The sequence below is a fragment of the Dipodomys spectabilis genome, unplaced genomic scaffold (genome assembly GCF_019054845.1).
Source record: "Dipodomys spectabilis isolate Male_0828 unplaced genomic scaffold, ASM1905484v1 ptg000528l, whole genome shotgun sequence".
Lineage (NCBI taxonomy): Eukaryota > Metazoa > Chordata > Mammalia > Rodentia > Heteromyidae > Dipodomys > Dipodomys spectabilis.
The window spans coordinates 571058-596258 of record NW_024871205.1 but is presented as its reverse complement, the minus strand read 5'-3'; the positions used below and the strand labels follow the sequence as shown (position 1 = coordinate 596258).

Sequence of the window (25201 nt, the reverse complement as noted above, 5' to 3'; positions counted from 1 at the left end):
GCTGGATGTCCGTCCTCCAGGACCTCCACCATCAGGGAGACGCCGGCCCGGAGCCGTTCACTCCTCTGCCGATACTTCTCGGTATCACACAGGGCCAGATGGCCCTCCGCCCTCCCCGATCACGACGAAAATCCCCACTTTACTTAAAAACTAGGGATATAGTTTTAATTAGAGTTTTAATTAGGAGAAAGATTAACGGAAGGCATCTTCCCTTGTAATTTAATCCGCTCTAATTATCTGGAGACTGTTTATGATGAAATACTTTTAAACAAAAGTTATCGTTGTTTCTTTTTCCTAAGCTGCTATTCGGTATGTTCCTCAACACTCAAAATGGAACCGCTCCGAGGTGGACACGGTTGCCCCCGCAGGCCTGGTTGGAATGACCCGTAGATGTGGTTTATTATCGAGGTGGAAACAGGCCTGTGTCTGGACCGCTCTCTGCTTCTTCCACGGCTGGTATGACAGTCAAGTGCCACTGTGCCCAGCTCTTGGTTGAGATGAAACTTTATCAACCTTCCTGGGTAAGGCGGCTTCCACGCTCAGTCTGACCTGTCTCACACTTTCCCAGGTAGCTGGGATTACAGGCGGAAGTCACAGCTCCTGGCTGTACTTTACTTCCCAGAGGTAAGAGAGGCAAGGCTTTTAAGATCACAATGAGACCCATTACTATTATTTTTTTCCTCCCGGTGCTGAGATTTTTTTTAAAATTCTTTTTCTTTATTAGCATACATTAATAGGACAATAGGTTTCATTGTGATAATTGAATCGCTGTGTACGGGGTGCTCTGCACGGGTTCCTTCCCTTTATCATAGCCCCCTCTTCCTTACTTTATGAGATTAATATGCGCTCAAAAGGAGCGATCCTAAAAAAAGCTTGTAGGATAGATGAGGGTTGATGGCTGGCAGCCTGGGAGGGAGGGAGGGGGGGGAGGAGGGAGGGAGGGAGGGAGGGGGGGAGAAGGGAGGGAGGGAGGGAGGGAGGGGGGGAGAAGGGAGGGAGGGAGGGAGGGAGGGAGGGGGGGAGGAGGGAGGGAGGGAGGAAGGGCACTGTACAGCTGCTCCCCAGTCAGGCTGGGTCTGTGGAGCTACTCCGGGACATCCACAGCCAAGGCCCAGCAAAGCTCAGAGCCCAGGGCGAGGAGGAGTGGGAGGAACAACTCAGAGGGACCAGGACACGGTGCCCTCAGAAACGCTGGCTAGGGAGCAGTCTTTAAGACGCGATGGATTCTTTCTCCTTTTTCCTCCCTTCCATCTGTTCCCTCTTCCCTCCTATTCTTCTTTTCCTCTCCTCTGCCTTTTCCTTCCCTGTCCTCCCTTTTCTCCCTCCTCTCCTTTCTTTTGCTCTGCTTCCTTCCTTCCTCCTTTCCTTCCCTTTCCCTTCCCTCCCATCCCAGTCTGTCCCTTCCCTTTCTGCCTCCCGCCTTCTTTCTGCTGGGTGGGATGCCGGGCGGTGCGTGCGTAAGCCGGGGTGATTGCTCTACCTCCGAGCCGCGCCCTCCGCGGCCCCCACACCTCCCCAGAGGGACGGGACACCCCTCCGTACTTCTCAAGAACGTCTCTCATTTGAAAAAAACAAAACAAAACAAAACAGTGGGAAAGAGCGGAAGCGCTCTCCTATCCAGCAACACCAGGATTTCCAGAGAACACGACAAAGAAACTCTAGTGCTCCTCCCTTTTGAAAAATGCACGTATTATAAGAATAAAAGACCCATAATTTAACAGTGAATTCTCCTAGGCCCTCAGCTCCCCCAGAGGCTGCGTGGAAGAACCAGCCGCAGCCTGATTTCACAAGGAGGTCCCAGTCACTCACTCTCCACGGTGACATAAGCAGACTCAGTTCCGGGGAGGGCACCGTGTCTCTCTTTCTCTCCAGAGCACTATGACAGCAGCACAGGTGCTGGAAATGGATGGTGGGTGATGGTGACCCGTGACATGCCTGAAACCTCTTCACACGTGGAAGGTGGGCGGGGGTGGGCGGGGGTGGAGAGGAAGGTGGGGAAATGCTTTAGATGTGGGGGTCCTCTCCTGCCCTTCTGCACAGGTACCAGGTGAGGCTGGCAAAGACAACCACGTGCTAGCTTCCTGCTTGGCACAGTACCAAGTATGTCACGACCCGGGTCACGCTTACACACGCACCTGCCCCGCAGAAGAGAAAAAGGCCCCGTCGCAAGAGGGCTACAACTCTGCGCGTGGACGGCACTCTGAGAGTCTCTCATCCGGGCGTCCTGCACGCAGCCACATAGTGCCTTTGTGATAGTTGCTGGATTGGCGCTGTTATTTACTTAATATCTTTCTTTAAATTTGCTCAGGCCTAATAATGCTACCCCCTCCCCCCCCTCCAAGCAAGAACACCTACGTTATTGTGAGTTTGACGGCCTAGTTACATCCCCCCCCCCAAAAAAAAATGTATTTTTAAGAGCTCTGCAATACTATTCACTAAAGGATATTTGCATAGCAGGGAAAAATACGTCGCGCTGGCCTAGGGCACCCTAGACAGAGACCCTGGGGTCTGAGTTTTGGGGGGCTGGAGGTTTGTGCATGGCACACTTCAGCCCTGAACACAGACAACCTACTGCACCATCAAGCTATTGTTCAGGACACCACCTGGAGTCAGACACAGAGGGGTGGGACATCTTGAAAGCCTTTGATGTGGTACACGGGGAGTTCTGAGCCTGGAGGGCTTGGGAGGGGCCTGGCTCTGGGTAAGAGCTCGTGCGTGCCACAGTAGATTGTATTCTGATGTATGTATCCCTTTAAGTCTGGGATCTTCCTTGTCCTACTTTGTGTGTGTGTGTGTGTGTGTGTGTGTGTGTGTGAGCACACTGGGGGTTGAGCGCTGGGCCTTTTCCTCCGGCACTCTACCTCTTGAGCTGCAGTTCTGGCTTCTCACGGGCTAATTGGAGATAAGAGCCTCTTGGATCTGTTCTGCCCTGGCTGGCTTTGAACCGCCATCCTCAGATCTCAGCCTCCTGAGTGATTAGGATTATAGACGTGAGTCACTGGTGCCTGGTTCTTAGTCTAACTCTCGCTTCTCCTCAGGTTCTAATAATTTCGAGTCTTTCTTCAGAATTAAAAAAGACATTTTTCTTTCAGTTCTTCGCTCCGGCGAAGTCTTCTTTCTCAAGGCACGAAGCACAAGAGACCACAGATTATGGCAATCCCACAAGACTGTCTCAGAGTTGGGAAATCTGCATCACCGGCCATTCCACCAGCACAGAGACGCCGTCACCTGACTGTGGTGTGCCAGCACACGGGCTGTCTAACGAGCAACACCTGTGGCGTGCACATTGGGTCACGCTGGATCGGGGAATCGGGTGGCTGGACTAGCGGCGTCTCCCGGTCCTATGCTGCAACTCACACTGCCGTCACAGCATCTGTTCCCGCTCCCAGAGAGCCGGGCGGCCACCGCCTGCCGTGTGTGCGGGCAGCGCGTCACCCATACTCTTGCTGCATCGATTCACGAGGCCAGCCAAGTCCGCAATGGTGGAACGGCCCAGTGACGTGTGCTCAGAACAAGTCCACACGGGGCTTCCCGCTACTCCACGCCGGCCTTGTCACTGTGTCTGCCACACTACCCACGCCCCGGACGTCATCCTGGGGCAGCCCGTCCCCCACCTTCCCAGAGTTCCTCTCCTTTGGGACAGCGAGCGAACACTTCCGAGGATAGGAGTCTCATTACAAGCGAGATGTGTCCCTTCTTATTCCTATTATTACTTCTTCTTCTTCTTCTTCTTCTTCTTCTTCTTCTTCTTCTTCTTCTTCTTCTTCACAGTGCCTTATAACTTCTATCTCATCAGTCTTTGTTCTAAGTGTGGTTCGTGAACCTTGAACGGACTACTCCATCCAGCCCGGAAGAGAATTTCCAGGCCCTCCAGGGGAGGAAATTTCTGGTCTACACCACCTGGCTCATAGTTTGGTCAAGTGACAGGAAGAGAGAGAACCATCTCTCTGTGGACATCTGTCTATAATCTCTAACGGTGAAAGGCTAATACATGAATATAATAAATAAAAAACCCCAAAAGTAACTGTGGGGATACTTTTTAGAAGAGCCCCCCCCTCAGGAGGGGCAGGCTAATTAATGAGGCCTGGTGAAGAGGCCCCCCCAGCCCCCCAGTCCCTCCCCTCCCGCCCGCCGCATTCACCAAAGCTCAGAGGTCCAAGGACAGTAGTGCCAAGCAGAAGGAAAAAAGAAGGAAAAAGAAAAGTTTCCGTAACTCGGAAGGAGACGCAGAGGCGGGGAGGCCCCCAGCCAGACACTGGTTAATTTTAATCGTCCTCTTCTTCCCCACTGGCTCTGGATTTTTCCAGACCATGGTCCCTCGTGGACAGTGACCCCGAGTGCATCTGGTGACAGTCAGTTAATCAGCACATCCAGCCGCCGCCCGGCTGCTTTTACCTTGGGTAAAGATTCACTTTCCTTATTAACATCGCAAGAACCCCTTTCTCTCCCCAACCAATTAAAGAGGAAAAATAGAAGGGCCCAGCGCGAGAGGAGGGAAGGAAAACAGTTCTGGCTCTCGGTATACACTCAGGTCGTCGGCTGGGCTCCCGAGGGGTGCTGGGAATCGAGATGCCACAGTCGCGGGACACGCACAGAGGTCGGGACCACACAGGCAACACACACAGGTTGGAATAACCGAAGCAGCCGCCGCTCCCCGCCCAGGCACGGAACCGTTCCTCGGGTGTCCGTCTGTGGTGCGTCCCTGGACCGAGAGCCACGTGCAGCAGGAAGGCATGAACCTTCTGCTTCTCTCCCCCCTCCCTAACTGCAGGAATGTGGGCTCCCTCCCCCACTTCTTTTGGCCATTCTACTGGCAAAACATGTGCACAGACACACCTCATGGTGTCAGAGTGCAGGAGAGCCTCATCCAAAGTCACCGAGATTCTTAGCCTCTTGACCCAACAACACAACACACACACAGCTCCTTCATGCTTGCTTTGCCTGCTCTCATTGTAGTAAATCCCCTGAATTAAGGAAGGGATTAAGGCCATGGGGCGGAGCACATAGCCACAAGCACCCTTTTAGGATCACATGTAAAGAATGAACCCTCCTCTAGCAGTACAAGGCACCATGCAGCGAATCCAGAAACCTGATGTAAACTGTTCGTTTCATTGTTTGAATGACCTCAAGAAAGTGACCTCACGAAACCAAGCCACAGACAACCTGGGTACCCCACACCAAGCACCCCCCCCAAACTTCCCATGGCATTGTTTATAGACTAGATGCCATTTCGTTCGTGTTGATTTTCTATTTGCAAGAGCTAGCATTTGAGCTTCTGCTTGGCGAGAGCCAAAGGCCCGCCTCTCCTCTGACCGTTTGGGTCCCCGAGGAAGGGGACTCATGCTGGACTTGTAAATGGTGGCATTTACTTTCATTGAAATGACAGCAGTGTCTGTTCAAACGAAAACACTAAAATCCGTGAAACAGCTCTGGGGGCCAGAGGTGGAAAAGTATAAGAAGCAATTATGCACGTACAAACATCTCTCTAGCTTTCCAATAGCAAATCTCACCAACCAAGGGACATTTGGTGTTTTCTCTCTCTCTCTCTAATTTTAATTTTAGAAAACCTCAGGAAAAAAAAAAGCTAGGAGGAAAAGTCACACATCCTACTAATAAAACCTCGGCATCCCAATTTCTCCTAAGAATGGGCTTTGGCAATCACGAGCTTCATAAATTACGCAGCACATACCCTGAAGCCACAAGCCATCATCATTGCGAGTCCGGGACTTCTGCAAACCCTCTCCATCCTGGAGCTTTTATGACAAATAAAACTGCACTTTCTCGACGCCCCTCGAAACTCACGGGCGTCAGCTCACGGAAGCGTGACACACTCAGCCACGCGCTTGGGTTGCAGAATCAACAGTCAACTCATCTCACTGAGATCAGCTTGACCAAAGAGCCTGGCTTCTCTCGCTGGCCGTATATCCAATCCAAGACCAAAGCCGTCATTGTCCCCCTCATTTCCAAAGACCCCAGAGCTGTGTCTCCTCTCCCATTGTCTTCTCTCCTCTCCAGCTCTGGGCCACCTGCAGCATTTGTGTTGACTTTCCCGATGACCTTCAAGTCATAGCTGGTCATGCCTTTTCTCAATGGCAACACCTTTCTCCTCTGTCTCTGTCTCTGTCTGCCTGCCTGTCTGTCTGTCTGTCTCTCTCACTTGGATACTGGAGAGACTCTCAGCCACTTTCTGTGCATTTACACAGGGCCAGAAAGCAAATAGGCTTTGTGGGCCCTTGAGCCTCAGCACCGAGATGCTGTGGAGGCTGACGTGGCACCAGCAAATGAAGGATGCTGTCCTTTACCAACGGAAACCAATGTTTACATTCCGCAGAACTGCCACATGCCAGGAAATACCTTTTGTTGGCTATCTAATGTTTGAAAAATAGAAAAGCAGGCCTCAAGGTTGAAACCCTGGCTGCTGTTGGCTAGCTCCCATCCCCCTAATCTATTAAGACGGGATGTAAGTAGTGGGGGAACCTGACCCTAGCAGGCCTCATTTTGGCACAGAAACTCTGTCCCTTACCTCCCCTGGGGAGGGGAGAGGCAAGGAGGGGAGGTTGGATGGGTTGAACTGAGAGGAAGCAGCCTTCTGTTCCAAAGCTGCTGATTGGCAGGGAGGGTGGGAACAATCCTCATCTAATTGCAAAGGCAGGTCGACAGGAAGCCATGGAGAGGGTTAGCTATGGGAGGAACTGCGTTGCTCTTGGGCCTATGTAGCCCTCCTCTCCCTTGGAAGTCTCATGAGTTAAGCCTCAGCTTTGGCAGGGGCTGGAGATGAGAGCAGGTGACGTGTGGGTGGGTGGCGGGGGGAGAGGGGAGGGGGGAACGGGACCTGGAGTGTCACTGAGAGATTTCGGAAAACGATTCACTGCCAACAGACTGTCCCAGAAGGGTCCCAGTGCTCTTGCTGTGGCCCGGATTGGCACGCTGCTTCTCGGGTGCCCAGTTGGATGGAGATGGAATGCAGAGTCTGCCCACTTGTTGCTCTGCGTCGTCACCCCAATGAACAGCATGGGAAACTGAGTCTGACCTCAGCAGTCAGCCCTGGGCACACTCCTCACCTCGTGTCTCTCTCTGGGTGGATGAGCTATGATTTTGGGGGTGAGAGTTGCTGGGATCTGAGATCATTTCGAGGGGCACAGGGCTGTTTGGTTGGAAACCAGGCAGCGTGGCCTGTGATGGTGCCCAGGATGTAATGAACCACATGGCCAGAGCAGAAACTGGAGGAAACGATGCAGTTCTAGCTCTCTGAGAGAGACGGGAAACCCCAGAGCACTCGTTCACCCTCTTCTGCCAAAGGGACCACTAGGAACATTCAAGTCAGAATGCTACAATAATGGCCAAAATCCTAGGCAAAGCCAACCAAGCAAAAATGCAACCCAATTACTTTTAGGTTTCAGAAACAAGAATCTTACTCTGTAGCTAGAGCTGGCCTGAAAATGGCTACTTCGCTCAGGCTAGCTTGGATGGCACGATCCTCCTGCCTCCAGCTGGGTTATAGGCATGTGCTACCACACCTGGTTTTAGAACTATTGCTTCTCATGAAAGAAGGTGACCTTCAAAAAATTAAAAAAGGAAATTCTTGGTCAAGAAGCTTCTATAAAGAGGCAGTAAGTGAAATAAGAACTGAGGAGGAGGCATTGATAATGGTGTTGAAAATGGCAGGGTCAGGAGCCAACCACGAGATGGCAGCAAAAGGTTCAGACCTCAGAATCCGCTACTGGCAGGCAAGGATGGCTGGATCCTGCCAGTCAGAAGAGCGTTTGACCAGGGCAGACTAGCAGATCTCAGAGACAATGAACAGGTGCTCTAACCTGTAGCACTGACTGTTTCCCATGCTTGCACATTTCTCCCACTCCCAAAGCCAGCAGTTTGGATGGGGGTTTCTGATCTGGCTGGGTCTGTTTTCTTCACAATCTGGCATCCTGGAAGGAAGGCCAAAGCCTCTTCCAGGGAGGATCCCAGCTTTCCCTCAGGCTCCCCAGCCCGATGGAGATTTAGAGAAGCAGCAGAAGATTGGGGGTGGGGGAAGCACGCGTGTCCCTGCGGGAACAGCCCGTGGCAGCACGCGCGACCGTCACTATCGATCTACGATTTATGAAAATAAAGCAGTATGTGCCTGTTTCGGTGCCTGTCGTTTGCCTACCAATGGTGCAGTGTTCACCATTCCAGCCCTCTCGGCATTCACATTTGCCATCTTTACACGTCCCGTGCTCAATACAGCGGGGGTGGCACACGCGCTGGTCGCACGCGGCGCCCGTCCAGCCCTCTTCGCAGCGGCACGCTCCCCCGATGCAGACGCCGTGTGTGCCGCAGTCTACCGAGCACACTTCTGGAAGAAAAACAGGGGTTACAGCTCAACACAGCCGCCGCCCGCCGCCCCTCCACCGAGGCCGCGGGCCCAGCCCCAGGCCCCGTGGCTCAGCTCGGCCGAGCGCTCATTCACGGTGCACGTTTTGAGGTTTCCTTTTTTCTTTTTCTCTTGCCAGTCCTGGGGCTTGAACTCAGGGCCTGGGTGCTGTCTCTGAGCTTCTTTCTGCTCAAGGCTAACTCTCTACTGCTTGAGCCATAGCGCCGCTTCCGGTTTCTTGGGTGGCTTTGACTGAGATCCTCAGATCTCAGTCTCCTGAGCTGCTGGGATTACAGGAGTGAGCCACCAGCCCCTGGCTGTCTTACAGTTTTTCTTATTAGAGTATTGGCTCTCGGAGAAGGGTTATGGGGGCCAGCAGCATGACATGCCCTGGCTGGACCGAGTGAATCAGAAACTAGGGGAGTGAGGCTCACACATCCATCTTCTCCCATCCGCTGGGCAGTCCGGACTCTTGAGAGAGGTCCCACCCGGGAAGAGCTCTGAGAGCCGGGACTGACTGAGTGTGGTGGGGCCCGGCCCCTCCACCCCGCCTCTCCCAGTCTGCCAGCGCCCCACACCTCCCGTTCACCTCGGAGGCATGGTGACCGCGGCCTTGACACTGCCCTTACACAGCCTCTTTCTCAAAGGAGCTCAAAGCCTTTTGTGTCTAGGGAGGAGACAGACAGACAGATATACACGCTCTGGCCTTCCAGACCTCTCACGCGGGGACAAGCACCAGGCAGACATTCATCCTTTCAGCAGCCCACGAGGAAGGGAGGCGTGGCCGGCCACGCCCAGGGGCGGGGCCCCCTGCTGCCCAGTACGACCGGTGACTCCCGGGAAGTCACGCAGCTCCTCTGCAGCACAGCGGGGGCCTAGGCCCGTCCCCCCACCCCATCCTCTGCAGAGGGGGCCAGCACCAGGGAAGAAAGCAGATTCAAGCGGGCTGATCGCCCCCGAACAGCCCCGTTGTAACCGACTGTGCTTCCCTGTCTATTCCCTCACGTCTACTCCCCTCCTGATCCTCACAGCCCTGTGACAGCTGTCTCCCCGCCCCGGGAAGGGGGTGTCACCGTGGCTGCTGGCTGCTCGGGTCAGGGGCTCGGTCTGCACGGTGACCAACCCGGGGAAGGCCGGGCCGGGCTCCACCTGCTGAACATTGCGGGTTTTATTTTCTTTAAGGTCACTTGGGGGTTGAGACATGTGGGCTTTAACGGTAGGGAAACGAAGTGGTGTGTGCCGCGTGCGCGCGTGCGGCTTGGTGACTTTCCCGTTACTGGGGTGGCGCGGAGCATTCTGACGGCATCACCCCGTGCCCCCGGGGACCCCTCCCTCCTTTCCTGCTTTACCGGCCCTGCTATTCAGTGTGTCTGGACCCAAGCCTTGCTCCCTCGAGGGAGCTAGGAAACCTTCCGATGCGAACACGAGCTTTCCTCTCCATGAGACACAAGGACCCATGCGGTGGGCCCGGCCTGCGCCCCGGGGTTCACAGACCCCCCCGTGGCTAAGGGTGGGGGGGAGAGGCGGCTTCCGGAGGCCCCATCCCCCACGCAGGGCCCCCGCCCCCCCCCCGCCCTGCCCCTGCCGCGGGCTGGGAAAGCAAGACGAAACCTCTCGGCTTACCAACGGAGCAGTCGGGGCCCATCCAGTTGGGGTCACAGCTGCAGAGCCCCGTGTCCGGCAGGTAGGTGCCGTGCCCGCTGCACTGGTCCGGGCACTGCACCCGCGCCAGCTCGCAGTTGAGGCCGCCCCAGCCCGGGCTGCACAGGCAACCCCCGTTCACGCACACGCCGTGGCTGGAGCAGGTGGGGTCCAAGCAGTCGACTGAAACGGAACAGAAAGGGGCGCCAATCACCAAAGGGAAGTGGGGGGAAGGCCGGAGGGGGGGACCGGGGTGGCACGGGGTCGGTGCCCACCATGGCCTACCGACAGCCCACCACACGGAGCAGCCCGGGACACGCCTGCAGCCGCCCGAAGCACAGGTCAAGGGAGAGCTCTAACAGCGTGTCTGCATACAGAGCCCCGAAGTCCAGCAAAAGAAACCACCGGGAATGGGGTGCTCGAAAGGGCGCGCGGTGGGGCCAAGGGGGCGGATGAAGGAAGATGAACAGAGTGAAGCTGCCGACAAGAATCCAATGTCCATCCTGCAACGTTCATTAGCGTGAGGGCAGGGGAGGGAGGGGAGGGATGGGCGAGGGTGCGGAAGGGGGTGATGTGGGGTACGACGCTTCGCACCCACGAACTGCTCTGTGCAACGCCGGCTCCTCTGCGCGACTGCGGGAAGATAATTTAAAGACAGAATCGAAAACACAGAGGCCGTCCGTGTATCAACACTCCCAATTCCAAAGCTTGAAGAGGGCGAGCGAGAACAGAGGTTTCTGCAGCCGCCCTAGGCAGCTGAGTCTACGCCGATACGGAGATGAGCTGGAACCCGAGAACTCTGTACCGGGAAGCCTGCCTCCCTCCACCGGCCGGTGCCAGCGAGGCATGTACGTGCACGCCCCCATTCCCAGCACACACGCGTGCAGCCTGGGCTCTAATCGTTACAGCCACTGATGGAATAATGGAAGGCAAACTTCAACAGGGGCAGGTTCGGGTTCTTTTACTAAAGGAAATCCTGGAGTTCTGCTCCTTTTTCTTTTTTTTTCCTAAAAAGGAAAAAAAAAAGTCTGTCCCCATTCCTAATAAAACTCCAGAAAATATCCACAAAATTATCTTGTGTGTTACTTTCTCAGAGATTGCTCTCAACCTATAATTAGCCATTTAAAATGCTTGGTGAAGTGCCAGGAGCTAGCAGCTTTCAAAAAATGTATCATAGTCATCTTTTCTTCTTTTTTTTTTCCTTGAGAAGATGAAATAAAATAATGGAAAGTAACATGAGAGAGAAAAGAGAGGAAAGAGAGGAGGGGAAAAGGGAGATGACAATTTGATGAAGATGGAGAGAGAGAGGTTGAGAGAGAGAGAGAGAGAGCTTTCTTTCACATAAATTAGCATTCTCTTTTCCATCCTCCATTATGGTGTGAAGAAAGTAGAAAAAAATGTATGCTAGAACACTGCTAGTATGTCTTCAAAAGCCCCACTTACAAAGCCCAGAAAGAGGAGCACTTCTTTTCTCCGGTGGGAGACACCAGTGGATCTGTTACCCAGCCCCTCCCGGCCTGGGATCTTATCCTCACAGCCGCTGCTGGAATAACGGAACGCAAACTTCAACAGGTGCAGGTTCACCATGCATTTTAAATTCGGCCCCCGTGTCATCCGTGTCATCCGACGGGCTGTCTGGTGGCCATATCCCTTTTAAGTTTTCACCAGGCAGCAGGGACCATGGACGACATTGGAGAATCTTCGTAAAGAAAAACAGCTGTACTGAAACGGCGGACAGCCGGGCTTTACCACTCAGGCCTCCAGCCGCCGGCCGTCGGCATCCGAAATCAGGACAACTCATTTAGCCGTGCGTCCTGCGTTGGGTTGGACAAAAGGAGGGTGGGGAATGGGATTCCTCTCCCTAAGCCTGAAACAAGGAGGTCAAGGAACTTGTGTTTTAAATAAACAGTAGGCATAGATCAGGGACCCCTGAAGAATCCTGAATTACGTTTACGACATTCCGTGTCTCTGAAAAAACAACAACAACAAAAGACCCAGCCATGCAGTGATGTGAAAACACGGATGGCGTCAATCAGAACAGGAGCCCACCCCTTGCTTGTCACCTCTCCTAGAACATGATTGTGATGACGATGAGAAATAATTAATAATCATCATCACAGAGAGATAAAGTGCTGGTCCGGGCTGTATGATGATGTCTCCTGTTTTGCCAGCAGCGCATGCATCCCCCGGGGTAAGAGCGATCACTGGAGAGATATCGCAAGGGTGGCTGGCTTGGTTCACTCTGAACATTTAAACAAGACCAGCTTGCCGAGGCGGGAAGTCGGGGACCCATTGGAAACTCCAGACACCCTGTCTTCCCTGCGGTGGGGGGGGGGAGTCTCCCACCAGGCCCTTCTTCCAGCATGTTCCTCACGCCCTGTAACCTTTCCTGTTGAAGAAGTGGCCTCTGCCAAGTTTTCGGCAAAGGCAGCGTTGTCTCTTTCAATCATTCCATCTTTCCAGCAGGGTAACCAAGTCAGGATTTCCTCGGTCATCACCACTGGTTTGGTTTGATGACAGATCCATGCCAAGGGAGAAATCTGCCGGGGCTGTGTGGGTGCCCTGGGACATCTTGCGGGGAGAGAGGTGTGGGACGGAGACACTCAGCTATGGCAGACCGAGTGGCTCCGTGCTAAGGGCCAGGAGTGGACCGAGGTGGAGAGTAGACAGGTCCGTACTGCCTGGCGGCGGTGCCAGGCTGCTCCTTACATGGCCAGAAGCACCTGCTGGGCCACTAAAGACCATAGCACGGAAGGACAGAGAGAGAGGAGAGTGCAGACAGACACCGACAGACAGACAGACAGGCAGGCAGACACAGAGAGGAAGGTGTGGCAGCTGTGTCTCCTTGCTTACTTGGTACAGGACTTGGTTCCAAGACTTTTGTACTGAATTATTCTCCTGGAGGAGACAGCTGGAGTAAGCGGACCCTGAGACCGGCCTCCTTCTGCTCTCTCGGTCTCAGAGTGTAATGCCCCTGATGGGTTTGGTTCATGGCATCCTGTGGGTCCCCATGCTGGGGAGAGGGGAGCCACACACCGTGAGCTCCCAGGCACCCCTGCCCCTCGGTCCCAGCCCTCCCGCCGCACAGACACTCTGCCTGCGTTCGGTGTGGCTGGACGGAGACACCGTGATTTCCCTCCACCGTGGCCTTCCACGCCTGCCGGCTCTCCACCGGCGTCCTGGATCTCGTGGGAATAGTCACACAGGGGCCTGTGCATCTCAGAGCACCAAGAAGAGTAGAAGCAAACCAACCACAGAGAACCGAAAACATACAATGAGCACAACTGGGCACCCGAGGCTCACGCCTGTCATCCTCGCAGGAGACTGAGCGCTGAAGATTGTGGTTTGAAGCCAGTCCCGAGAAGGAAAGTCCTTGTAACTCTTATCTCCAATTAACCACTCAGAAGAAAACACAAGCCAGTGGTACTGTGGTAGAGTGCTAGTCTTGAGCTAAAGGCGTTGGGGACAGCGTCTAGGCCCTGAGTCCAAAACCCGGGACTGGCAATACATGAATGAATGAATGAATGAAATGATAAGATAAACAGCAGAGCATCTCCAGCTTTGAGGAAGAAGGAGGCTCCAGACATCTTGTTCCTTTTCTCTGGCCAGCGCTAGGAATTTCCAACCCAGAGGACTCTAAATAAAGCAGGAAGAAAAGGCGGGGGGGTGGGGGTGGAGATAGGAGGGAGAGAAGGAGGAAAAAGAAGGGGAGAGGCAAGAAAGCATCAGAGGCACAGTGAGCAGTTGAGAGACAGAGAGACAGAGAGAGACAGAGAGACAGAGACAGACAGACAGACAGAGACAGAGAGACAGAGACAGACAGACAGACAGAGACAGAGAGACAGAGACAGAGAGACAGAGACAGACAGAGACAGAGAGACAGAGACAGACAGAGAGACAGAGATAGACAGAGACAGAGAGACAGAGACACAGAGAGACAGAGACAGAGACAGAGAGACAGACAGAGAGACAGAGACAGAGAGAGACAGAGACAGAGAGACAGAGACAGAGAGAGACAGAGACAGAGAGACAGAGACAGACAGAGAGAGACAGAGAGACAGAGACAGACAGAGAGAGAGACAGAGAGAGAGAGACAGACAGAGACAGAGAGACAGAGACAGACAGACAGACAGAGACAGAGAGACAGAGACAGACAGACAGACAGAGACAGAGAGACAGAGTCAGAGGGGGGGGAGAACACAAGAAAGAAAGGGTCTCTACCTGTCAAGAAGGGGAAAATATAGTATTATTTCCAGAACCATCTCCACAGGCCTTGTCTCCTCTGTCCATCTACCAAGCCGGGGGTTTGAAGTCCTCTGGCTGCGTCTGCCAGGCTGGGGCCTGGCCAGCCCCGAGCGGCGCCCCCCCATCCTCGCCCCGCCGCCCCCCCCCGGCCCCCGCTCACCTTCCTCGCAGTGCTCGCCCTTGTAGCCCGTCGAGCACACGCAGCTGCCGTCCACGCAGGCGCCGTGGCCCCCGCAGGTGGGGTCGATGCACTGGTGGAGCGGCACGTCGCACTCGGCGCCCTTCCAGCCGCTGTAGCACTGACACGTCCCCTTGGAGTACTGGCCATTCCCGCTGCACAGCACCGGGCAGGCGGCTGCAAGACCAAAGGTGGACACCGGGTCACCGGGGAGGCCGGGGTGGGCTGGGGGGCGTGTCGGGCAGGGCCGCCGGGCTCCCCACCACCCAGCTGCAGCCTTCCAACGGACCACGGAAATGACATTCACGACCTCACCTCCCCGTGAGGCAGGGTGGAGAATGTTCTCTGCCCAGTTCCTGAGGGCGACCTCCTCCTCCTCCTCCTCCTCCTCCTCCTCCTCCTCCTCCTCCTCCTCCTCCTCCTCCTCCTCCATCACCTCCTCCTGCTCCTCCTCCTCCTCCTCTTCCTCCTCTATCACCTCCTCCTCCTCCTCTTCCTCCTCCTCCTCCACCACCTTCTTCTGCTCCTCCTTTTCCACCTCCACCTCCTCCTCCTCCTCCTGCTCCACCTCCTCCTCCTCCTCCTCCTCTTCCTCCTCCTCCACTTCCTTCTGCTCCTCCTCCTCCTCCTCTTCCTCCTCCTCCTCCTCTTCCTCCTTCTCCTCCTCCTTTTCCACCTCCCCCTCCTCCTCCTGCTCCACCTCCTTTTCCTCCTCCACCTACTCCTGTTTCTACCCTTCCTCCTGCTCTTCTTCCTCCTGCTCCATCACCTCCTCCTCCTCCTCTTCTACCTCCTTCCTCTCTGCCTCCTCCTCTTTCTCCTCTACCTCTTCTTCTTCCACCTCCTCCTTTTCTTCCTCCTCCACCTCTTCCTTCTCTTTCTCCTCCTCTTCTTACTCTTCTTCTTCCTCCTCTACCTCCTTCTGCTCTGCCTCCTCTTCCTTCTCCACCTCCTCTTCCTTCTCCTCTTCCTCCTTTTCCTGTTCCTGCTCTTCCTCTTGGTCTTCCTCCTCTTCCTCCACCTCCTCCTCCTCCACCACCTCCTCCTCTACCTCCTCCTCCACCACCTCCTCCTCTACCTCTTTTTCCTCTACCTCTTCTTGCTCCTCCTCCTCCTCCTCTTCCTCCTCCTCCTCCCTCTCTTCGTCCCCTCCCTCCCCTTGAGCTACAACTACGTCTCCTTATCCCTGTGCAGACCACTTAGGGAACTTGCACAAAGCTCGCCAGCAGGGCAGCCCAACTAGGTACCAGTTCTACCCAACCCTCCACCTCAGCCCTTCTCTTGATTGCCCTGAGCTGCTCCTCCTCCTCCTTTGATCTGAAGGCGGTCTGCTGGAGGTAGACTCACATTGCAACATTCCTCCCCTGTCCTCCCAAAAGGCCGGGGAAGGGGTGCATAGAAAGAGGAAGGAGCCAGTAATTATTGCCCATATTAGTTGATAAAAATAAAATCAGGATTAAAAAAAACCCTCATAATAAAACTCTCCTACTCAACTTCTCAAGTGATGGGGAAAAAAATTGGAATTGTCTAGAAGAGGGAAGATTGGGTTTTACTCAAAACCAGGTTCCTGGGAAATCAAATTTAAAACGTGACCTACTTTAAATTACTCAGGGAGAAAAGCAAGCAGTCAGTCAGTCAGGGCAGAGCTGCCCTCCACGGTGAGCGGCGCCGTTTGTCAGGGTGTTCGCGGGGCGTTTGCTGCAAGTGTGGTCAGAAGCACAGACGGGCGGTAAATTTGGGCACAGCACCGGCTGCCTTGGCTGGTACCAGGAAGGTGGGCTGGAGAATTCATTTTTGTCCTGGGGCTAGCAGATGCCAGATGCACACCTCCCACCCCTCACCCCCAAACACAGCGGTGTCTTGGCTCTCTGCACAAAGCTACCTTCCCTCCTCCCCTCTGGGGAGACTTAACTCATTCCGGAACATAACCCAGAATGTCATCATCTGCGAGGCCCAGACGTGTCCTTGTGGGAAGCAGAGACGACCGTCAATCGACAGTATTATTTCTTCAAGGACAGGATAGAGACAACTAAGTACATACGGTATGGGTGGAAAGAGGAAGGGCTGGATAGTGGTCAGACTCAGGTTCAAAACCTCGGCTTGTCATTTGCCTGGCTGTGGGATTTTTTCACGAGATGGTTAACATTTCTTGGATACCCAGATTTCCCCTGTGAAAAGACTATCTCTGAGGCTGGGCACCGGTGGCTCCTACAGAGAATCCTTGCAACTCGGGAGGCGGAGAACAGGGCATTAACCGCTTGGAGCCAGCCCGGGCAGGAAAGTCTGTTCTGTGAGATTCTTATGGCTAATAAACTACCAATAAAGCAAAACAGAAGTGGAGCTGTGACTCACGAGGTAGGTAAGCATGCTCACCTTGGGCAAAAAGAAGCTCAGGAACAGCACTCAGGCCCTGAGTTCAAGACTCAGGCCGGCACACACATACCACCACCAAATGATCTCTGAGAACTAAAGAGAGGGTTGGGATAAAATGGTGGACGCCTGGAAGATAAAGTAATGGAACTATCCCCCACCTCCCACCCCCAGAGACACGGCAAGCCAATGCCCCAGCATTCCCTCAGGGAAAGACAAAGACACGTCATCCCACTGTGTGCCCACAGGCCACACTTCCAGCACCCTGGAAGGGTGTCGGAACCAGCTAGAGCAGAGAGTTCAAAGTTCAATAGACCCCCCCCGCCCCCCCCCCCCCCCCCGCTGTGGGCACAGCTGGCTCTCATTGGTCAAAACCACATCTAGAGCCTTTGATGCTCCTGCCCCTTTGCTTCTCCAGGTCTAAGGCTGCGAGGAAGCAGAACACCGAGCATTCAGACTTCCATTTAAAATCAATTAAAAGCCGTATACGTGAACGGACCATTCCCGTGTCCCGGTCGACAGAAGCTTTAAGAAAAACAAACGACAAGTTAAGAGGCTGGATGACAAGAAATGACACAATCGAGCGTCGCCTGAAGAGCACAGAGCTCGTTTTCGCTGTCGGGCCGGGGAGCCCCCTCCTGGGGACCCCCCCCCCCCCCGCAGGCATCGTTGGCAGCAGGCAGGCAGCCAGCCGGGTTGCAGGGTAAGCCACCCCCTTTTGTGCCCGAAGAGAAACCGGTCCTGGATCCTGGGGACAACGAGGGTTTCAACACTGGGAGAAAACTCTGGGTTGCAGAAGAGGCTCAGACACAAAAATAGATCCCAAATGCCTGAAGCTCTACCACTCGCCTGTGGGCCCAGGGGAGAGGAATGCCAGAAATTACCTGAAAATAATGATATTAAACCAAAAATCCCTCCAGAGAGCTCAGTACCGGAACCCAAGACCCCAGGTTCATTGTTAAAATAGCCAGGGGAGCCTTACACGCTGTCTTACCCAGTGACCTACTATGGGCCCATGGCCGGGCTGCCTACTGTGTGCAAGAGGTGCGGGAGGCGTAGGGAAAGGAGAGGAGAAAGGAGAGATTACCCCTACCCCCCCGCTGCCCCCCCCCTCTACCCCCCCCAGGCAACGTTTAAGGGTGAAGTTGGCCACCTGACGTGGTCCTGCATTTTCTTTCAAGGTTGGAGCGTCCTTCGCTTGTAGCTAGAGCCCAGCAATTGGAGATTCATTTGGTAGGCAATAAAGTTTGACCCTTTCTCCACCCTGTAGCCAGAAGTCCCAATTCCGCATGGAGTTACAGACCTAAGTGGAAACAGACTACGAACGTATTTAAATAAAAAATATGCTGAAGATCCCTGTTTTGTTTTCTTGGGCAAGCGAGGGAGAGAAGAAAGACATGGCTGTGCGAAAGGTGAAAGCCCAGAGAGGTGATTGCGTGTGTGTCCTCAGCGCTTACATCTTGTGTGTGTGTGTGTGTGTGTGTGTGTGTGTGTGTGTGTGTGAGAGAGAGAGAGACAAAGGGAACACTAGCTCAGAATTAGGAGACAAGCAACACCAGGAGGAAGAAGTATTTCCAACTTGTCTTACAGAATAGACGTCTACTACGGCAGACAGACAGGACCTCTGGGAAATATACACAAAGAGACAGATGAGTAAAAGCCCGGGCAAGTAGTATGCCTTGCCGATCAAAGCACCATCCGCCATCCAGCTTCATTAGGAAGTACAGGTAATAAAAAATGAGATACAATGCTTGGCTTCTTGGATCGGAGATGATATTCGCAGCACTAGGTGGTGGCGGTGTGTGTGTGGGGGGGGGGAGGTGGAGGGAGGGGTCCTGAAGGGCTGGGCTCTGATGGGCATCCTGTGTAGGAACGTGAGTACAAGCCAACTCCCAGGGAACCGATCTGGCATTTTATGGACAGTTCCCCGGCTCACCTCATCCAATCGAGAGGCCTGTAGACCCAGTGCCTCAGGGTCTCCCCCTTGTTAAATGGTGTGTGTGTGTGTGTGTAAGCTGCACAACAGATCTAAGGAGTAACCATGGAGGTAAAACACTGAGATCGCCAGCCATTTGGACACGTACTGCCCTTCCCCCAGCTGCCCCAAGGACTCAGATGTTCGAGATGGGTTCAGGTAGGGTGGTATCCAGCAAGACCCCCCCCCCCCCCACAAATGAGGAGATCAGAGGATGCCTGTGGCCAGCAGGTCAGCAGGTCTGAGCTGGGCTGCAGGCACGCATGGCCTCCTCATTCAGCTTGGTCACACAGCACGCTCACAACAAGCCCAGAGACCATTCAGGAGACTTTCCAGAAGGACACAAAGCTCATCAGGTGTGTCAAGTTCTGACACTCCCGGAGCCGCGGGGTGGTGGTGGTGGTGGTGGTGGTGGGGAATGCGGCACGCGCTGACTTCGGCAGGAAAGTATGGATGCCTTAATTAATCCGGGGTGAATTTAATTGCTTTAGTTAAGTGGGAATCGGGTTAAAAATGATGCGGAACATGCTGGCGTGTGTTAAAAACATGACATATGAACGGATGAATCGATAAATTAAAAGTGCACAGATGTTTTAATTAAACCCAGGGAAGTTAACGAAGATCGCAAGAGACTTTTAAGCCTATGATTAATTCAATTCATTTAAAATACCTGTAGAGACCTGGCGACACCTCCAGTTTGAGAGTTATGAAAGTTCCCAATGGATGAGTACTTAGGCCCGAAAAAGTCAAAGGTGTGGATGTGTGTGTGTGCGTGTACGTGTGCGTGTGTGTGTGTGTGCACGTGCATGTGTGTGTGTGACCGCAGCACTAATTACAGAATGAATATTTAAATTCGTGGGGATACACGGCAAACGTCCTCTTGTCCTTTTCTGAAGCCCAGGTCTAGATCACCACCGCGTTGCGTTTTTGTGGCGATCGGAGCTTCCGGGAGAACCGGGCCGGTGTGTGGAAGGCGCGGGGCTGTCTTACTCCCGTCTCCCTGTCTTCCTTTGGCTTTTCTGTTGTGTGGCTGGGAACCTGCTAAGCCTCTTTGGGACTTAATCCCGAGTGGAGTAAGACTGGGACGCGGCCACTCTGCGGTGTGTTCTGGGGAAACGAGAGAGGCTGGGAACAGAAGGTGCTGCCTGAGGACCATCATGTTTCCTAGAATGTCGGCTAATGGACACGCTCTGAAACCTGCCGCCCACCCCGGCCTTGGCCGCCCACCCCGGCCTCAGCCACCCTAAGCCCTGGGTGAGCATCCAAGGCTGGGCATGGTCCTGAAACCCTGGGGCGCCCAGGCCCGCGGACTCTGTCTTCTAGAATTTTGTCCCTTATCTAGCAGTTTACCAAGAGGAACTTCCTATCTTCTCCCTTTCCCTTCCCCTTCCCCTTCCTCTTCCCCTTTCCTCCCTCCCTCTTTCCCTCCCTCCTCCCTCCCTCCCTCCTTCCTTCCTTCCTTCCTTCCTTCCTTCCTTCCTTCCTTCCTTCCTTCCTCCTCTCCTCTTCCTTTCCATCCCTTTCCCTTTCCTCCTCTCCCACCCCTCCCCCTCCTCCTTCCTCCCTTCCTCTCCACTTCTCCTCCTCCCTCCCTCCCTCCCTCCCACTCTCCAAGGTTTAGAACCCAGAACCTCTCAGCTCGAGGCAGGTGCTCTACTGCTCAGTGCACACCAGCAGTCGTGTTTGAATGGGCCATTCTTCCGGCAGGGCTTCACTTTTATCCCTGTCCAGCCTGGCCACACCTTCCTGTCTCCGCATCCCCAGCAGCAGCCATGCCACCCAGCTTCTTCTCCAGCTGGGCAGGCTCTGGGCACTGCTCTGCCCTCTCCCCTCAGTCCTCCCTCCCTCGGCCTCCCGAGTAGAGTAGCAGGGATGACAGGAGGGAGCCGCTGTGCGTGGAGAAGGAAGAAACTCATCCTCTGCCTCAGAAGAAGGAGCCTGGCCATCAGTGTTGGAGCCCTAGCAGCCTAGCGAGGCACCTTCCGCCAGACACACGTCTCCCCAGCATTCTGCAAACCTCGGCGGCAGCCCCAGGAGCCATGGGAGCCCTGGGAGCCCCGGGAGCCACGGGAGCCCCGGGAGTCCCGGGAGCCCCGGGAGCCCCGGGAGCCCCGGGAGGCGTTTGAAGTGGGTAGGGTGAAGCTCTAGGAGAACCATGGCAGTGGAGATGGTGAGGAAGAGGAAGATCACACCATGGTGAGGAGGAGGAGGAGAGGAGGAAGAGGAGGAGAGGAGGAGGAGGAGGAGGAGGACAGGAGGAGAGGAGGAGGAGGAGGAAAGGAGGACAGGAGGAGAGAAGGAGGAGGAGGAGGACAGGAGGAGGAGGAGAGGAGGAGGAGGATTGCACCATGGACAGGAGGAGGAGGAGGAGGAGGAGGAGGAGGAGGAGGAGGAGGAGGAGGAGGAGGAGGAGGAAGAGGAGGGGAGGAGGAGGAGGAGGAGGAGAGGAGGAGAGGAGGAGGAGGAGGATTGCGCCATGGACAGGAGGAGGAGAAGAGCAGGAGGAGGATTACACTATCATGAGGAGGAGGAGGGGAGGAGGAGGGGAGGAGGAGGAGGAGGATATCACCCTGGACAGGAGGAGGAGGAGAGGGAGGAGGAGGCAGGCTGTACAAGCAGAGGCTGGTGGGCAGAGGGCAGGCGGATGGAGAGGAGACGTGGGACAGTTGGAGGAGGGAGCAGAGGCCATGGAGGCGGGCGAGCTGGCAGCGGTGGGGAGGAGGGTGCAGAGCAGACGGACTTGGTCTCTAGCGCTGCCCCTCCCGTCCAGATAACCCCCTTCTCCTCCCTCTAAAGGCTTCCTGGGAGCCCAGGGCCAGAATCCAGGGCGTCAGCAGCACACATGCAGCGTATAGCAGCCACAACCCCTGTGCAACCTCAACAGACCCCTTCCCAGCTGTGTGCTCGGGGCCAGCTAGTGACCCTCTCGGTGCCCCTCATCTGCCTTCCTGCAAAGAGTAAGCCATCTCTAAAAAACCAGGGTGACGGGAGGTTTCACGGGAGAGGCCTGGGGCTGCTGTGTGGAGGTGAGGATGGTGGCGGCGGCGGTGGTGGCTTGGACTTTGGCACTGAGTGTGACCAGGAAGGGGCAGACAGCAGGGACACACTCGACAGTGATCAGGAGAAAAACAGCTCCCCGACTCGGTCTCCCCGGCCTCCCTGCGCGGTTCCCGATGCGGGTGGAGGCTGGCAGAGGCCCCAGGAGGAAGGACGTGACTCGCCCGGCGTGTGGCGTTTCTGGGACTCCGAGACAGATGTTCGGCGGCGGGAGTTGTCATTTCTAATAGCGATTAAACTCGCATTACCTAGCAGCTGCGCGCCGGGGGCCTGCGGGGCAGGCGGGGGTGGGGGGGGGCCTCCATGCAGCCCAAATGAGCCAGGAAAGACAACTCGAGACAGCTCTGCTACAAGCTCGCCGTGTTATCTTTTCTGTGTGCATGTGCCGATCCTGGGGCTTGAACTCAGGGCCTGGGTGCGATCTCTGAGCCTTTGTGCTCAAGGCTGATGTTCTACCATTGAGCCACAGCTCCACGTCTTGGCCTTTTGGAGGTTAACTGGAAGGGAGAGTCTGTCAGACTTTTTCCTGCCAGGGTTGGCTTTGAACAGCGACCCTCAGGTTGCAGCCTCCTGAGCGTCTCTCCCTCTTCCAGAGGAGGAAGCCGAGGGGTACAAATGCTGCCCGCCCTGGCCAAGGCCGTGGGTCCTGAGCAGTGTCTGGATTCCTGGCTGGCCCGGCTCAGACCCATGCCTGGCTGCCAATCTTGGAACTGCCCTGGTGGCTGACCCTGGGCGTTCTACCAAGAGGAAATGGGAAAGGCGGTGGAGACCGGGCAGGTCTAGTCAGAGTACATTATGCCGGGCTGGAGGCCCAGCGGCAAGAGTACCCTCTTAAGAAACACGAAGCCATAAGTTCAAACCCAGGACCTCCTGAATACATTACCTGCCTGAGGTAAATATCACCCTCGAAACTCCTCTGTACAATTCAGGTTGCCGACAAAGATTCCAATTAAAGAATCAAACAGAATGAAATATAGATGTGCAGCAAAAGTATGACCCGGTGCTTTTGTTCTATTGTTCTATGTGTGTTCTGCTTGACACAGGAATGCATGTGGTCCTGTGTGTGTGTGTGTGTGTGTGTGTGTGTGTGTGTGCGCGCGCGTGCCGTCTCCATTCCCTGCCCCTTGGGGCCACTTCAAGGTCACCTTGAAGGTCTCTTGCCAGCGAGGTGCGCAGCCCCGGCCCCCCCTCCCAATTCCCCGCTCTCCACAGTCATTTTCTTTCTTCCATTTCCCTCCCTCAGGGATCCCCAGACCCCAGCCTTCCTCTATGAAGCAGCGCAGATGAATTAATAATACGATTTAAAACCTATTCCACCAAGACAAATAGTGCTTCCTCCGCGAAGAGGGACGCTGGCTGGAATGGATGAAGTTTCCTCACCCCGAGCTGCTGGGGGTGGGGTGGGGGCATTAGAGCACGCAGAGCGGCGATCAGAGAGGCGGGTTGTGGCTCACGGCGGCCGGGCCGGCCTCCTGCTCTGAGCAAGTCTTTCCTCAGTGCACCCCAACGCCCAGGAAAACTTCCCGGTTCTCCCAGATGATCACAGGCCACCCCTGGGCCATGGGCTCACCCACTGTGCCCGTGGGGCCTGCCAGGCCCCTGAGGAGCTTCCCCCGAAGGTGGGGAAGTTGAGGCAGTACCTTTAGCACAGTCCGCTCCGAGGAAGCCCGGGAAGCAGTGGCACTGGCCCGACACGCACTCCCCGTTCCCGTGACAGTTCCGTGGGCAGTCCTGCACTGAATCTGAAAGAGAGAGAGAGGGACAAGCGTGGGTCCACCACCGGCCCGCCCGCCTCGGTGCAGGCTCTGGCAGTCGGTCCTGCATTATGATTACAGATGGCAAGTCTACGGGGACTGCGGCGACCGCCAGCCGGACGAGCTGGAGGAGCCGGCAGGGCCGGAACCAAGGACTGCAGCAGCACAGCGCCCGCGTCACCAAAACCTGGACCACAGACCTCCGTGGTTCCTGCCTTCTGAGAAATTCCCACTTGCTGTCCATCAGCACAGCGCCCCTCATCTGGGCCCATTACCATGGACTCTCTCTGAGCTCCTGGCTCTCAGTGTCAGGGAGGGGAAGGACCTGGGGGGGAGGAGGGCAGCTCACCACCACAGGGCCTGTGTCTGCTCAGATAAAGAGGGCAGGTGCATTGCTGGAGGAGCACATGCATTATGGGAGGAGCAGGTGCATTGCAGGAGGAGCAGGTGCATTGCAGGAGGAGCAGGTGCATTACAGGAGGAGCAGGTGCATTGCTGGAGGAGCAGGTGCATTATGGAAGGAACAGGTGCATTATGGGAGGAGCAGGTGCATTGCTGGAGGAGCAAATGCATTATGGGAGGAGCAGGTGCATTGCTGGAGGAGCAGGTGCATTATGGGAGAAGCAGGTGCATTATGGAAGGAGCAGGTGCATTACTGGATAACACAGCTCTACCCTACCCCAAACTCACTGGCAGGGAGACAGTGAGGAATTTGGCTGGAATCCAAAGAAATACAGGGGTCAGAGTGTACAGGCCCCGGAAAATGGGAATTCTGACATCCACTGTCACTGACGGTGCCTGACCCCGGACCGCGTGTGACCCTGGGCTGTTTGTGACCTTGGCATGTGTGTGACCTTGGGGGAGACCGTCCACATCTCCCAGCCCCCGTGTTCTCCCCAGGAAAGTGGAGGGCCATGGCACCCTTTCCGGCTGCCTGTGGGGTTTGCAGATGTCAGAGGACGCAGCCCACAGCCCATATGCACGCGGTCTCGACTCTAGGACTGTGGTTTACAATCCTGCGAGTCTGTGCCGCGTCCCACGAGCCGGCCCTGGCCTCAGGCCCCCGGCAGCCCCCAGGTGTGGGTTCAAGTCTTCCGAGGTCAGGTGCCAGACACAGAGAAAGCAGTTCTGGGATGAAGGCATTACCACCCTCCCAGCCCTGCAGGGACGCCGCACTCCGCTTCCTCCTCTCCTCTTTCAGTGACAGGGGGCCATGGCTCTCCCCGTGGGCGCCCTCTGCAGGGCGGCCCCCTCCCACCATGTCCCGCGGAGCCCGCGCCTACCTAGGACCACCGTGTTGAACGACACCATCTCCTTATCCTTGCCGTCATTGTAGAAGGCCAGGTGCCACAGCCCCACGTCCAGGTACTGCACAAACACGGCCTCGTTCTGCACCAGGGTCTGGATGCTGCGCCGTTCCCGCGGGGACTCCACCACGCTCCACTTCTCCTTCCCGTCCAGGCGCTCCATGAAGTCATACTGGCAAAATGACACGGGCCGCGGCCCCGTGAGGCGCGCGCCGGAGCCCCGCCGGCGCCCCCAACCCGGCATCGAACCCAGAAATGCCTCTGGGGATGTCCTACCGCCCACCGGCCAGCCGGCCGGCCGAACGTGGACCCCAGGCCACGGCC

At 55.5% G+C, this 25201-nt stretch overlaps 1 protein-coding gene across 5 annotated transcripts in view; it reads right to left on the bottom strand.

The window, feature by feature from the left end:
• The window catches only part of Tenm2 (teneurin transmembrane protein 2), a 634115-nt gene that overhangs the window by 69039 nt on the left and 539875 nt on the right, over window positions 1-25201 (bottom strand). For 3 of the 5 annotated variants that reach the window (XM_042670218.1, XM_042670217.1, XM_042670221.1), the window contains 5 exons: window positions 24854-25049; window positions 23457-23558; window positions 14397-14591; window positions 9974-10174; window positions 8120-8332 (listed from right to left, as the gene is read on the bottom strand). In XM_042670218.1, the coding sequence (XP_042526152.1) occupies window positions 8120-8332; window positions 9974-10174; window positions 14397-14591; window positions 23457-23558; window positions 24854-25049 (907 nt within the window). The remainder of the gene's footprint in view (window positions 1-8119; window positions 8333-9973; window positions 10175-14396; window positions 14592-23456; window positions 23559-24853; window positions 25050-25201) is intronic. The other 2 variants (XM_042670219.1, XM_042670220.1) reach the window with 2 other exon arrangements.